The 16,141-nt window shown below is 48.0% G+C and overlaps 1 protein-coding gene across 3 annotated transcripts; it reads right to left on the bottom strand.

Annotated features, from left to right (window-relative positions):
* Nucleotides 1-7,931: 7,931 nt before the first annotated feature.
* Nucleotides 7,932-14,459, bottom strand: LOC117353995 (elastin-like). 3 transcript variants are annotated; one of them, XM_033930674.1, is made up of 3 exons: nucleotides 13,113-14,457; nucleotides 10,597-10,697; nucleotides 7,932-9,620 (listed from the first exon to the last, which is right to left on the bottom strand). In XM_033930674.1, the coding sequence occupies exons 1-3, from the start codon at nucleotides 14,167-14,169 to the stop codon at nucleotides 9,504-9,506; spliced, it is 1,275 nt and encodes a 424-aa protein (XP_033786565.1). In that variant the 5' UTR covers nucleotides 14,170-14,457; the 3' UTR covers nucleotides 7,932-9,503. The 3 variants fall into 3 exon arrangements, with proteins under 3 accessions (XP_033786565.1, XP_033786564.1, XP_033786563.1); XM_033930673.1 differs by lacking the exon at nucleotides 10,597-10,697 and having other exon boundaries at nucleotides 13,113-14,455; XM_033930672.1 differs by lacking the exon at nucleotides 7,932-9,620 and having other exon boundaries at nucleotides 9,639-10,697; nucleotides 13,113-14,459.
* Nucleotides 14,460-16,141: the final 1,682 nt, after the last annotated feature.

Genomic DNA, 16,141 nt, shown 5'->3' with positions numbered 1-16,141 from the left:
TTGGGGGAGGGGTGTGCTTGGGGCAAACAGCTTTGCTCTGGGGGGGAAGACAGAACGGGCCATGGAGAGACAGGAAGAGGGAAAGGGGGCTGCTTGGGGAGAGACAGTTAGGGGGAGGGAAAGGGAGCTTCTTTGGGGGGAGGTGTGTGCTGGGGGCAGACAGCTTTGCTCGGGGGGGGGGGAGGGAAAGACAGAAGGACACAGACAGCGGCCAAGGAGAGAGAGATAAAGAAACACAGACAGACAGACACATCTATTCTAGCCCCCGTTATTGTAATGGGCTTAAAGACTAGTTAGAATTATAAACACTTAATAGCTCTGTAAAGCAATCACATTTCATCTGAATGTGAATGAGACCATAATATTTTGCTGACAGATGAAAAATTGGGAATACAGTGCTCCCCCGCAAATTCGCGGGGTTCGCGGTCCTGCTCATTTGCGGTATTTTTCGACCGCGAATGACTGGGCAGGAGAGGACAGCCGGAGCGCCGGCGAGTGAAGGAAATCTTTCGCTGTATGCCCCGACTGCCTCTTGTATGCCCGATTTCCTTCACTCGCCGGAGCTCCGGCTGCCCTCTCCTGTCTCCCCTGCCTAAAAACTATTCACGGATTTTCGAGGAGGAGTACTGTAATCAGATTTAAGCAGAGAGGCTCCTGCCTGGTTTAATTATGGTGATCTGGTCATCCCAGGCTTTTCAGTGGAACTTAATTGGATAGTGCTGCTTAAAATCTGGTGTGACCACTGGAGCACTATCCATTTAGATGAAGAGTCATAGTGATGCTAGCGTTTCCTCGGTTAACAGAGATATTCAAGGTTCTTTTTACAATGTTGCAGAAAAGGTAGCCTTAGCACACTCTTGTCCCATGCGTTAAGGTCACTTTCTACCATAGCAGTAAAATGACAGATTTCCTTTTTTTAAAAAAAATTAATGGCCACACGCTAATATAGTGGTGGAGGGGTCATTAGCAACAGTTCTAAGTCAACATTTTCATTTTTTTTTCAATTGGTCTTGTCAATATTTATTACCCTATTCACAAATTTCTGAATTGGGATTGATTTGGGTACACTTGCTAATGTGTTTTTGTTTTTTTAAACTTTATTTAGTTTTTAATGCCAACAAAAAGTGCAATACAATTTACATACAAATAATAATAATCAAATAAACACTTATAAACAATCCAGAATCTATACAAAAGATAAAACGTTGCCATAAGGGCAACATCTACAGTAAATTGATTTCTTGCTAGACCTCAAACACCCAAGGCACTACTTCTAATTCTATTCGTGCCCTTACTGGGGTGGTATTTTCATCATTGGTCTTAGCAAATAGCATGTGCAATAAATCTTTTTGTTATTTTCAACAAGCTCTGCATAAATTATAAAGTGCATACAGTGCTGTAAAAGTGCTCTATAGTGCTGTAAAGGAAAGGCACTTATCTTTGCGCCCGGACGGCTGCCCAACCGTTTCACTTCTAGTTTCGTCAGGGGCTATGCCTCCTTAGTTGCATGCACCAACATTTTTAGTTACAAAACCTTTTCTTTGAGCTGAAACCACCATTGTTCATAGCACCGCACTCAGCCTCTATCGCCTGTCACTATCTTGTATTTATATCAATTGGACATTTCTTTAAGTTTCCTTATTTAGTTGATTTGTACATAAGGGCTACAGCCATTAAAACAAACTATCACATAAGAACTTACCAACACCTATTTTGTAGATATTAAGGACTCACATGTACTAATTAGTTAATTTCATAGTGCACTAACTGATCAGTGCTGACACACCCACTTTCCACCCTGATATCCACCCCTCGCCCCCCCCCTCCGGTCATAAAATTGAGAATATTTTTAGTGCACAGTTTCAGCTCGTTAAACTCAGACTTACGGCAGGACCTCCCACAGTAAGCCCTTTCAAGTGGCAGTAAGCAACTGTTAGAGCTTACCGCAGCTTAGTTAAAGGACCCCTCAGTCAGTTACCTGTATAAAGGTATGAGTAGGACAATCTTTTACTGTCCAACCCCCCCCCCTTTTATAAAACCGTAGCAAGGTTTTTAGCATCAGCCCTGGCAGTAACAGCTCTGACGCTCATAGGAATTTTATGAGCGTTGGAGTTGTTACCAAGCAGCCAGCGCTAAAAACGGCATTATGGTTTTATAAAGTGGGGGGAGGGGGGATTATTTGGAAACTTAGGTTACCGGTCTAAATATCACCATTACTCAGATAAGTTCCGGCAGCTGGCCAGAGTAGACTTTTTGTAAAATTGCTGCCTCAGTATTGCCCCATTGGCTGTTTCTACCTGTGATCCAGATGGGTTTGTTGTGGCTGAAAGGCTGCTGGATTGGACTTGGTTAGGTCTTTAGACCTTGGCTTTAGGTTGAGTGGGTGAGTGAAGGTTTGCTCAGAATTACTTAGGCCCTCTTTTGCAAAGGCACGCTAAGTGTTTTAGCGCAGATTTAGTGCATGCTAAATCAATGCGTGCGCTAACCACTAAAGCATCTATAGGATAACATGCACACATTAGCGTTTAGCGTGTTTTTAGCGTGCGCTAAAAAGCTTGGCACACCTTTGTAAAAGAGGGGATTAGTCGTGCAGCATATTATTAATTTTAATATGTTTTTAGTATTTTGTTTACGTTGTTTCTGCAGTCTTGGGTTCTGTATATGTTAGATTTGGGTTTATATGCGTTTTTTGGAATGCTCTTTTTTTCAGAGTGCCATGTAAAATGTTTTGAAATAAATGGAACTCAGTTCAGTTCAAATAGCTCAGCATCTGAGTGAATGGGGTTTGATACTGAGTGGTATTGTAGCCATGCAACTGTTATATCCCTCCTGAGGAAGCGTCTTTTTGTGAAACTCGAGTAGAGGGAATGCAATGGTATAGAGAAAAGAGGAGACTGAGAGGGGACATGATCAAAACATTCAAGATAATGAAGGGAATAGACTTAGTAGATAAAGACAGGTTGTTTACCCTCTCTAAGGTAGAGAGAACAAGAGGGCACTCTCTACCTTAGAGATTCTTTACAAACATAAGAAAGTTCTTCTTCACCCAGAGAGTGGTAGAAAACTGAAACGCTCTTCCGGAGACTGTTATAGGGGAAAACACCCTCCAGGGATTCAAGACATAAGAACATACGGACATAAGAAGAGCCATCTCCGGATCAGACCCTAGGTCCTTCAAGTCTGGCAATCCGCACATGCGGAGGCCCCGCCAGGTGTACCCTGGCATAGTTTTAGTCCCCATATCACTCTAAGCTTCTCGTAAAGAGAAGTGCATCTAGCTTACCATTAAATCCTAGAACAGTGGATTCTGCAATTACCTATTCTGGGAGAGCATTCCAGGTGTCCACCACTCGTTGCGTGAAGCAGAACTTCCTGATATTTGTCCTGAACTTGTCCCCCCCTTAGCTTCAGTCCATGTCCTCTTGTCCGTGTCACATTGGACATTGTAAATAATGTTTTTTCCTGCTCTATTTTGTCGATTCCTTTCAGTATTTTGAAAGTCTCAATCATATCCCCTTGCAGTCTCGTTTTCTCAAGGGAGAACAACCCCAGTCTCTTAAGTCGTTCCTCGTAATCCAGGTTCTCCATACTTTTCACCAGCTTTGTTGCTCGTCTCTGAACCCTCTCCAGCAGTTTTATATCCTTCTTTAGGTATGGAGACCAATGCTGGACACAGTATTCCAAGTGTGGTCTGACCATTGCTCTATAAAGCGGCATTATAACTTTCTCTGATCTACTCGTGATTCCCTTCTTTATCATGCCTAGCATTCTATTCACGTTTTTCGCTGCTGCCGCGCATTGCACTGACGGCTTCAGAATCCTATTGATTAATACTCCTAGGTCCTTTTCCTGTTTGGTTTTACCCAGAGTTGCACCTGACATACTATACCTGTGCTCCTTATTTTTTCTGCCTAAGTGCATCACTTTGCATTTTTCCACATTAAACTTCATCTGCCATTTATCTGCCCAATTCTCCAATCGGCTCAAGTCACTCTGGAGTTCCTCACTGTCCTTCTGTGATTTGATGGCCCGGCATAGCTTTGTGTCATCTGCAAACTTGATGATCTCACTGGATGTTCCATCCTCTAGATGAAAATATTAAATAAGAATGGGCCCAATTACCGAGCCCTGGGGCACACCGCTAGTCACATTTTCCCAGTCTAAGAACTTCCCATTTATGCCCACTCTCTACCTTCTGTTCTCCAGCCATTTGCCTATTCATCTTAGTATATCTCCTTCTATTCCATGGCCCTGCAGTTTCCTGAGGAGTCTTACATGTGGAACTTTGTTGAACGCTTTCTGAAAATCCAAATATATAATATCCACCGGTTCTCCATTATCATTTTGTCTGTTCACTGTCTCAAAAAATTGAAGTAGATTCGTCAAACATGACTTCCTTTTCCTGAATCCATGTTGGCTGGCTCTCATCAGGTCGTGTGTGTCTAAGTGCCGGGTTATGCTATCCTTGATCAGCTCCTCAACTATCTTCCCAGGGACCGACGTGAGACTCATAGGTCTATAGTTGCCCGGTAATCCTCTTGATCCTTTTTTAAATATCGGTGTGATGTTCTCTATCTTCCAGTCGTCCGGTATCTGTCCTGTTTTGATTGACAGGTTGGCAAGTTTTTGCAATAGTTCTCCGATTTCCACTTTTAGCTCTTTCAAAACAAGTTCCTGCTGAACCAGAACATACGCAGGTAAGGCTAGTCTCAGTTAGGGCACTGGTCTTTGACCTAAGGGCCGCTGCGGGAGTGGACTGCTGGGCACGATGGACCGCTGGTCTGACCCAGCAGCGGCAATTCTTATGTTGGAACCGGTGAAGCAGAGAGCTGCATATGAAGGAACAACCACTCCAGTGTACAGCTAAGTGAAATTGTTTTCAATTCCATTGCCATTATTAAGAACAGTAGGAGTGGTCAGGGACTGATAAGAAGCTATGATGGTCCCTTGTACAACCTCTGCTTAATATCACTATTAGAGCACTTAGGTTATGGGTCTGAGCACTTATCACTATAATTTATGTGGTTTTTTTTATTGTTTATGTGACGAAGGTGGCTATGAGATCAAGTACTGAATGAGTGTATCCTGTGTTGGTTGAGCAATTGAAATAAATGAGAAAATGTTCTGGCAGGTAGATATTTGCTGGCATTGCAAATGTAAATGTACATGCTTTACTGATTTGTTGGAATTCTGCCAGGGTGTCAAAAAGCATAAAGAGGAAGGGGATCCATTTCATGTAATATCTTGAATTTTCCAAAGTTTTTCCATATGGTCCACCAAGAAAGAGTCTTAAGGATCAAAGTTGTCATGGGGAAAAAAAAATTAGGCTCATGACTTTAGGCAAATGAATGGCAGAGCCAAATTTATAAATAAGTTCACTTCTCCATAAAATAAATGATATTATTGAAGACTTGGGTCACAACTTCCCAAGAACCTCAGCGACACCACTTAGGGCTCAAAAAACTCTCACGGCTTTCAAGTTTTAAAGGGGGGGGGGGGTGTCCTTGAAGGAGCAGTTATGCAAATCATGTTGGGTCGCATAAGCCCTGGCTAAGTGGATAAATAAAATTATAAAGCTAACGCTAGCTTTTACAGAGCCACAGTAGAGGTTTTTACTTTGGGCCGAAGAGGTAAGTGCTCCAACGCTCATAGAATTCATATGAGTAACGGAGCATTTACCTCGCCGGGCCATGGTAGAACCCTCTACTACAGCTTTGTAATAGGAGCCCTAAGTCAATATAAAATGATAAGTGACTTGTAAATATATTATTTATGTGAGAAAAAGACTGATGAAGATTTGACACATAAAGCTTAGGGCCAAGAGAGTTTATTTGAGCCCTGAGTGGTGTCGCTGAGGTTCTTGGGAAGTTGTAACATAGCAACATGGTAAAATAGTAAATGACATAAGAACATAAGTGCTTTGACACGCAGCTCCTGATTGGTGAAGCCCGACTTTAGTGCAGGAAGAGGTGGTCAGAGCATACCGCGAGTGATTTCCTTCACTCGCCGGCGTTCCGTCTGCTCTCTCCTGCCTCTCTGGCTGCCCTCTCCTGTCTCCACCGCTGAAAACCGTATTCGCCATTTTCAAGATTTGCGGGGTTTCCTGGAACGGAACCCCTGCGAATATCGAGGGAGTACTGTATATACATAGGATGATTGATTATGCTACAAATGCGTATTGAAAACCATTTCGGAGAATGCAAACTCTGAATTGACTTCCCAGAAGCTTGCAATAAACAATATAACAAAATGTGATGCCAACGAGCAGAAAAATATTCTGATCACTGCCTTTTTCTATCTATATATAGGAAAACCAATCCCAATTCGAGTTAACCCTATCAAGTTCTACTCTGAGCTGTTAAATGTGGCTTTCTTCTGCATATGTGTGCCGGTAACCCATGTTGATGCCTACCGCTGCCTACAATCGGGACGCCGTTTATAGAATCTGGACCCTAGTGTCCAATCAATAAGGGAAATGTTGAAGTTACAATTGAGCCTGAAGCCATGGAATTTCAACTTTCCATGGTTCCAGGTTCCATTTTGCCCCATAGTCAATAATGGAGGGGGGAATATTTTGGGAATAACTTGGTCAATTTTAAAGGAAAACACTTCCCAGTCAGTGGAATTGTCAAGCACATCTCTTTTGATGACCATGTGCTTTTAAATTTTAAAACCACATGTTTTCGTGTACGTCAAACATTTTTCTCACATAATTCTCCAAAAGTGAAATAAAATTCCTAAACCATTGCACAAACTATTTTAATAAATTATTCCCTACTAACTTACACCGTTAGAACCCCGCCAAACCTCTGCAACATGACTAAGTCACTACTAGACAAACTAATTTTTTTTTACTTAACCAGACCCTCCTGATTCACCCTACGAGACTCCCTAGAAACACCCTCTAATAAAAAATTAACCCTTTAAAATTTTCCCCATGACGCAACGGAATGCGACCCAAAAAGTATATTTAAAAAATTATCTAATTAAATAAAGGGCTCAAAAACCATCTTACCTGAGACCTATTGAATTCTTCAGGTGACCTTGGCTACTGGAACCGCTTCAATAGACCCCCCCCTCCAATGACCCCAAATCTCCCGACATTGAAAATGCAAATTCCCTGGAAACTTGGGCCGAATACCTCAAAAATCAAGATCTAGGCTTTACTTGCAGCACACTGGAGCCTCCGGAACTGAACTGAGCATGTGCAGGAAGTTTGCATATGCTCAGTTGCTTCCAACCAACTAGGCCACATCCCCGGACTTTCCTGGCTCCTGTACCCGGCCAGCCCTCACTCCTCAACTGGTTGCTGATGCAGCAAGTAGCATCTGCTGCAGTTCTGCCTCCCCCTGGACCCCAAAGCCAAATCAGACCCAAAAATGGGTCCCAACGTGCCTGGACCACCTTGCCCAGAACCTGGTAGTGCTGAAAACCCTCCAGGTGCTCTAGAGAGAGGACCTCCCCCCAGGAAGTTTAAAAACTATTTTTAACCTCTGTTTAAATTTGTGCAGACTTAAAAACAAATGTTGTCCTCAACATTCTCTACCCCTACTCTTATTATACTTTTCAGCCTACTTTCACATACAATCTCAAAATCAGAAATCATCCTCATTTACAATTTTTCCCTGTTCAACAGGTTTCTTTTTACTCTAAAACAAAGTTATGTGAAAGAAATTTATGACTTATTCCTAAATTAGGTCTAGAGGACCTGCGTATTTTCATTTTATTTTTGTCCTTTAACACTTCTAGTACATCTGAAACATTTTCTATTACAATCTCTATGTAAATCGTATACCATAGGTTATAAGAATTCACAGAAATTGGCATTTAGATACATGACTCAGATCAGATTTTCTTTTACAGACCATCTTTTTCAAATTCTGGATCTTCCCACTCTAAATCAAACCACATTAACAGATTTTGAATAACAACGGGATCTGGATGGGCTCCTTTGTCCTCGTAACCCAATCCCGAGATCCCTCCACCCACCCCATTACCATTCCCGTTTAATAAACAACAAAACACCAACTCTAAATTTTTGGTAATTAGCCGCAGCTCAGTTTAATAATAATAAATTAACATATTATATTTCCATATCAACTGTAATTAACAATAAGTTCAACAGCTCCTCCCGAGCTACGAAAACAAACATTCAGTGCCCTCGACCCTGCCACTTCAACAAGGGTCAGAGGGGTGGCATGACCCTCATGCCCCATTATCCGGGTCACCTGACCCACCAGGCACGGCACCCTGCCGGCCCACCGCTCATCACCCGATGAGCCCCAATGACCTAGTAGCTCGGGAGATCCGCCCCCAGCAATATCCATAAGACAAGAAAACACAAAAAGGGGGAGGGTGGGAGGGAAATTTTTTCCTGGAGGACCCAAAACGGCTGAGTCCTCCAATGCCTGCCCTCTTTATCCCCTCGCCTCCCACGCAAAACCGCCACCGACCAATCGGTTTAAAGTTGTCCCTCAGCCTACGAAGGCACAATCAGCCCGCACCCGATTTCTCCGCCCCCCCCCTGACTCCCCCTAAGCCGCTCGACACGGAGGCACACCAGCCCCGTGTTACGTTCTTGCCCTTTGACACAAGGTCTCGGGCTTTCATTAACAACGGGATCTGGATGGGCTCCTTTGTCCTCGTAACCCAATCCCGAGATCCCTCCACCCACCCCATTACCATTCCCGTTTAATAAACAACAAAACACCAACTCTAAATTTTTGGTAATTAGCCGCAGCTCAGTTTAATAATAATAAATTAACATATTATATTTCCATATCAACTGTAATTAACAATAAGTTCAACAGCTCCTCCCGAGCTACGAAAACAAACATTCAGTGCCCTCGACCCTGCCACTTCAACAAGGGTCAGAGGGGTGGCATGACCCTCATGCCCCATTATCCGGGTCACCTGACCCACCAGGCACGGCACCCTGCCGGCCCACCGCTCATCACCCGATGAGCCCCAATGACCTAGTAGCTCGGGAGATCCGCCACAGGCCTGAGGTCCCCACAGGCCACCCCCCCAACAACCGAGCAGCGGCTAACCCAAACCTAGCACACGCTCACAACCCACCGCGAAATCGTCTAAAAGCAAATCCCAACCAATGTCAGACAAATGCACCCCATCGGTATGAAAAAGACCGCCACAACCTACCTCAACCCACCCGTGCAACAACTGTGTACCGCCCTGAGACTCCACCCACTTCCCAACCTGCCGGTTAAACTTCGCCAAACCCCGGGTCCACCGCCGAGAAGCAAGACACCGCGGGCGCGGAATAACATCCGACCATAAAATACGTGTACCCGGAAACCAAGCAAACAGAACTCGCAAATCATCCTTAATGACGTTGACTAACTGTCTGGCCGACAGTGAATCAACATCATTACCCCCCAAATGGATGATGAGCACAACCGGAGGCCGAGGACAAGACCGCAAATGCGACAAAAAGGGGAGCAGTTGATGCCATCTCATGCCTCGCTGACCCCACCAAGATACCCTTACACCCAGATGACCAAGTCCCAGATGACGACCTCCAGGGCGCACCAAAGCCCGCTCGCCAGCCCAATGTACAAAAGAATGGCCGATAATCCACACGTATCTGCTCCGGCCAGCACCTGCAAGGCAAAACACAGTGGCACAAACAGCACAAAACAGAACAAAGCAAAACAATCCCCCGTTACCCCTCAACAATTACAAACCCATCGCACTGCCCCCACGCCCCCGAGATGCCCCAGAAGGTCTAATGTACCCGCGGAAGGCCCCAGACACCCAGCGACCCAACCGTCGAATGCCCGCTTCCGACATACCTGCCGCACTAGCACAGGTGGCAGCACCGATCCGAAAGGAGTGCGTGCCGTAGCTCCGGGGCTCCTCACCGCAACGCACCAATGCCAAACGTAACACCGCTAAAAACTGAAACCGGGAAAGAGGAGCCCCGTCCGCATGAACAAAAAATTCAGAAGAAACCGCCACTCGAACCGACAAATACTCGGACAGACGAGCCACAGGGCAAGAAACACAACCCACAACCTGGTGCAGGACCAACCACTGGCCCCTACCGGCCTGATCCGTCTTAGAACTAGCCACACAAATCCGAACCTCGCTGTCACCCAACAACACGTGATGAACTAACAACCCACGCCCTCTCGCCCTGTCGGAAGCGCTGACCAACAACTCCCCCACTCGCAAAGCCCCGAAAAAGGCCAGGGAAAAAGCTGCCCGAAAAAGAGCGGACTCATAAGGGGAGTGGGCCAAGTCAGGCAGAACCGACAGAAGCTGAATGAGCAAAGCATGATGAATAGGCAAACGAGAATCCGGCCTAGCAGGTACAACCCTTCCCATAGCACGAAGTAACCGGCGGACAATGAAACCCGAAGAAGGACAATTCCAGCCCAACGCCCGACAGAAAAAGGCGAATCCCGCCAACCGTCCCTGCACCACCCGTTTGGAGACCCCCGCTCTGCTTGAATCCAGCACGAAATCCTCGAGAAAGGACTCGGCCACATCCCCCGGAACCCAACCCCTGCTGAACAAAAAGGCAGAAACCACCCGAAACCCCGTGGAATAGTGCGACCAGGTAGCAGGCGCTACCGACAGGCGGAGCATTTCCCACACTCCTTCTCGACCAGGTTCCACAAATGCTCCGGCATCACTGAACCTTCCTCGTGAGCCTCTGGCGCCAGCCGACGAAACTGCGGAAAATGGAAACGAGAGAGAGCATCAGCAATGCCATTCTGACAACCGGGAACATGCCGAGCCCTGAGGAACACGTTAAGACGCAGACAGCGCAAGACCAACGCCCTAACCAGCACGTTCACCGACAGACAGTGCGCCGTCTGACGGTTAACCACCTCCACCACCCCCAAGTTATCGCACCAAAACACCACACGCCTATCCCTCAATTTCTCGGGCCACAGCTCAAAGGCAACAACCAAGGGGAACAACTCCAAAAGCGTGATGTTACGCGTGATACCCCGAGCCACCCAAGCCGGAGGCCACCGCTCAGCACACCAGGCGCCCTGAAAGTAAAGGCCAAAACCCACCCCACCTGCTGCGTCAGAAAAGAGCTCTAAGTCCCCATTAGCAATCTCCGGCGCCTGCATGGGCAGGCACCCGTTAAAATCCTGCAAAAAACTAGCCCACATGCGAAGATCCGCCCGAACCCCAGCCGACAGACGCAAAAAATGGCGCTTGTCACGGACCCCAGCCGTGGAAGCAGCCAACCGACGCGAAAAAGCGCGACCCATGGGCAAAACCCGGCAAGCAAAATTAAGTGAGCCAATCAAGGACTGAACCACATGCAAAGTAGTCTTTGGAGTAGCTAAGACACGCCCAATAAGATCGAGCAACTGCCGGACCTTAGCCACAGGCAAGCGAGTCACCAACGCAACAGAATCCAATTCAATCCCCAGAAAAACCAGGGACGTAACCGGGCCTTCAGACTTATCGAGCGCTAATGGTATGCCAAAGTCAGCGGCCATCGCTTCGAAACTGCCCTTAAGACGCCCGCAGTCATCCGAATCCCCAGGACCAACAAACAAAAAATCATCCAGATAGTGTACCACAGCGTCCAACCCGGAACGCTGAACCACCACCCAATGAAGGAACGTGCTGAACATCTCGAAATAGGCACACGAGATAGAACAACCCATCGGAAGACAACGATCGTAATAATAAGCCCCACCGAAACGAAACCCAAGCAAATGGTAAGAGTGAGGATGCACAGGCAACAACCTGAAGGCCGACTGAATGTCCACCTTCGCCAGCAGTGCACCGCGACCAGCCCTGAGAACGAGCCGCAATGCGCAGTCCACCGAGGAATACCGCACAGTACACAGATCCCGCGGAATACCATCATTAACGGAAAACCCCACCGGACGGGATAAATTGTGAATGAGGCGGAACTTGCCACGGTCCTTCTTAGGGACGATGGCCAGTGGGGAAACCATCATGACCGGAAATGGTCGCTCCCGGAAGGGACCAGCAATCCGCCCCAGCCGCAATTCCTCATCCAATTTCTTCTGGACCACTGCACTCAAATGAACAACAGACGACGCATTGCGCGACCGCGCCCCCGACAACTCTCCCCGAAACGGAATCTCGAAACCAACTGAAAACCCACGCTCCAACAGAGCAGCTACGCGCACAGGCCGATAACGACGCAGCCACGGCACAAGGGCGCCTACCAAAACAGGCGTGGGAACTACACCCGAACTACCCTTATTTACCAGCCCCCGCGGTCGCCCCGGCCGGCTTCTTAGGGCACTTAAGCAGGGAATGTGGCTGCCCACACTGGGAGCACGCGTGACGGAACCTGCAGTCGGAGAAAGAGCAGCCAGACTTGTTGAATCTCCAACAAACGTCACTGACCGCTCCCCCGCCCGATCCCGCCCCCGCCCCGGACCGAAAGGGCCGCCCGCCGCCCGGAACACCCACCGACACGCGCCCACCACTCCCAGAAGCCTGCCCAGACTTGGAGGACATATGCGTAAGCCACAGGTTAACATCCTGTGTTCCCCACGACATATGAGAGTTCTCCTCCATCTTATCCCTAAAAGCCTCATCATAATTTAACCACGTCCAGCCACCGAAGCGCTGGTACGCATCGAGCACAGAGTCAGCATATGCCAACAGCAAACCATAATCACTAGGATGAGCTCGCCCCCAAACACTGGCCAGTCGCATAAAAGCACGGATCCAATTGATAATGGACCGGGCCACTGGGAAAATCTTCAAAGCCCCTGCCTCCCGCTTCGACTTCTTACGCCCCCGCCGATGCACCCTGCCTTCCATAAGGCGAAAAATATCAACGCAAGAACGCCTTCTAATCTTACGCCGCAAAGCACGCGGCACTCGCTCCCAAAGTTCCGTCAGGGCCACCAGCGCAGGCACGCCCCGACCCTCACTCTGCGAGGGCACGCTACTACTTCCGACAAGACCCGCCCCCTCCCCCGACCCAGGGACCGAAGAAGAAGAGGCCGACGAAGAAGAGGAGGACGAGGACGAAGACCGACTCGATGAAGAGGACGCACGCCTGCGCCTACGCTTCCCTTTACCCTTCCTAGTACGTGTCTTACCCCCAGCAACCCCAGCAGGTGCCACCTTACCCGAAACAGGAGGTCCCTCCACAGGAACAGAGATGCCACCGGAAACAACCTCCAAGGACGCCACCTCCGGACGCTCCACGACAGTGACGCCTCGACCAGCAACCACCACATCAGCCGAGGTACCAGTAGCGCCCCCGCCAACAGCCACTGGCTCCGACACAGAAACAACTGAAGCTCTTTCGCTATGCTGCTGCTCCGCCGCTCCACCGACGCTGACAGATGAAGGTCCTGGAACTCTGTCACTCACACCACAAGGAGACTCCTGCACAGGCATCGGACTCTGTGAAGAAAAACCGAAACCAGGAACAGAGCCCAGGAAACCAACCCCAGGCGCCCCCCAACCAGCACCCCCAGCCCCATGCGGCGACGGAGCACCCATCCATCCTAGAGGCACCCCTCCACCCCAGTAAGGAGAGAACCAACCGGGCCCCCAGCCTGGCTGCCCAGAACACCACCCCTGCTGCACAGGACCCCCCGGGAAGGACCCGAAAGGTAACCCCATAGGTCCCCCAGCCCCAGAACCCCAGGCCCCAGCGCCCCAGGAAGTGGAAGGCAGGGGCGACGCTTGTAACAGGCCCCCCTCTCCACGAGCAGACCCCTCTGTGCCCAAACCCAGAGACGCCTGCACCTCCGCCGCACTGCTCCCGGCAGGAGGCAATGGAAGAACTAGAGGTGCAGGCAAATCCCCTGCAGCCGCGCAAGAAACGGAAGCCAAACCCCCGGCCCCAGGACTAGAAACAGCCACTGAGCTGCTGCTCTCTTGCCGAACGGGAAGCCGCCCGCCCGACTTGCCCCGCCCACCAGATTTTGCTCTCCCAGCCGCTTCACGCGGCCCCGCCGCGAGCTGAGCCGCCCCCGACGTCGAAGACCGACCACCCCCGCGGCCCGCGATCCCAGCTACCGCGAGGGCCGAAAGCGCATCACGCTTGGATCTGCGCTCCGGCCTACCACGAGCCGCCTCGACGACAGTACCCACCTGCTCGTCGGGATCTTCAAGCAGGGAATCGCCGGCCCTAAAAGATATCTCCGCCACATCCGACCGTCTCGCGCCAGCCATCGCCGCCCTCACGACCGCGCCGCCACCAAAACAAACGCGGTAGGTCAACGAAATTTTTTCCTGGAGGACCCAAAACGGCTGAGTCCTCCAATGCCTGCCCTCTTTATCCCCTCGCCTCCCACGCAAAACCGCCACCGACCAATCGGTTTAAAGTTGTCCCTCAGCCTACGAAGGCACAATCAGCCCGCACCCGATTTCTCCGCCCCCCCCCTGACTCCCCCTAAGCCGCTCGACACGGAGGCACACCAGCCCCGTGTTACGTTCTTGCCCTTTGACACAAGGTCTCGGGCTTTCATTTATCAAAAAAAATTATTTGTCTTCAGACAAAAATTTTATCCTCATGCAAACCCCACAAATTTATTATACCAGATATCTACTTCTTTAAAAATGTTTTTGTAACACCATCTTTTGGAATCGTATAGCCTTTTCTACCATATTGCAATCCTTTTTTCTTCTGCCCAGAACTTTAATTTGTTTTTTCTCTCTTTTGCAGGATTTTTTGTGCTGCCTTAACGTGTCTGCAAATCTGTACTCTGACAAGCTGCTGCTTCTATTCTGTAACAGACTTCTCATATGCACAGGATGTCTGGTGCTATACTCGGAGAGAGCCACCAGGAAAGAGACTTGGGAGTACTTGTAGACAAGTCAATGAAACCGGCCACGCAATGCACGGCGGCGGCAAAAAGGGCAAACAGAATGCTAGGAATGATTAAAAAGGGGATCACGAACAGATCTGAAAAGGTTATCAGGCCGTTATACCGGGCCATGGAAAGCCCCCTCCTGAAATACTGTGTCCAACACTGGTCGCTGTACATGAAAAAGGACATAGTACTACTCAAAAGGGTCCTGAGAAGAGCAACTAAAATGGTTAAGGGACTTGGGGAGTTGCTGTACAATGAGAGGCTAGAGAAACTGGGCTTCTTGTGCTTTGAAAAGAGAAGACTTCGAGGGGACATGATCGAAACATTCAAGATATTGAAGGGAATAGACTTAGTAGAGACAGAGAGATTGTTCACCCTCTCAAAGGTGAAGAGAACGAGAGGGCACTCGCTAAAGTTAGAAGGGAAAAGATTCCGTACAAACGTAAGGAAGTTCTTCTTCACCCAGAGAGTGGTGGAGTTCTAGAGCACTCCCCTGGAGACTGTTATAGGGGAAAGCACCCTTCAGGGATTCAAGACAACGTTGGATAAGTTCCTACTGGAACAGAACATACGCAAGTAAGGCTAGATTAAAATAGGGCACTGGTCTTTGACCTAAGGGCCGCCGCGTGAGTGGACTTCTGGGCACGATGGACCACTGGTCTGACCTAGCAGCAGCAAATCGTATGTTCTTATGTTCTTCTTAAAATTGCTGTTCAGTCTCACATGCTTTTCTGTAACTGTTCTTTTTGAGTATTTTACTAGTACTTCCCGACTGAACTCTAGGTCATTTGTCTTTTCTAGCTTTCTCCATTTTATAATTGCACTTTCTTGATCTCATACTAGTTGTAGATAAACATTTGAGCAAGGACTGTGTCCTTCAAGACTATGCACAGTACTGCAGACGTCTGGTAGTACTCCAGAAATAATTAATAACAGCAATAATTTTATATGTTAATGTTGACTCTTAATTTTTCCTCATGACCTTTAGACCTCCTTGACCTTTTGAATAAAATCATCTGCAAATACGAGTATGTCTTAAATGTTCTGGTTTTCTCTGATACACCTTTCTCCTTTTGTTATTCCTTTTCAATCAGGAAAGTTTTCTTCCCTCCATAGCTTCTATTCAGCTTATTCTCCTTCCTATTATATTTCTTAATGTTTTTAAAACATTTGACTGATTCTGCCACATTAGAGCACTCTTTATCTACTTCCTCGCAGTATTCATTCTGCCCAGTCTTCTGCTCACAATCTTTATGTTCCTCATACTCTTCAACAGTAGAGATTTTCTCTTCAGCTGGTAACATCATAATTTCCCTTAGCAAAATCAAGGG

Source organism: Geotrypetes seraphini, chromosome 2 (genome assembly GCF_902459505.1).
Source record: "Geotrypetes seraphini chromosome 2, aGeoSer1.1, whole genome shotgun sequence".
NCBI classification, from domain to species: Eukaryota; Metazoa; Chordata; class Amphibia; order Gymnophiona; family Dermophiidae; genus Geotrypetes; species Geotrypetes seraphini.
The sequence above is the reverse complement of the archived record's forward strand: the minus strand, read 5'-3'. Positions and strand labels throughout refer to the sequence as shown.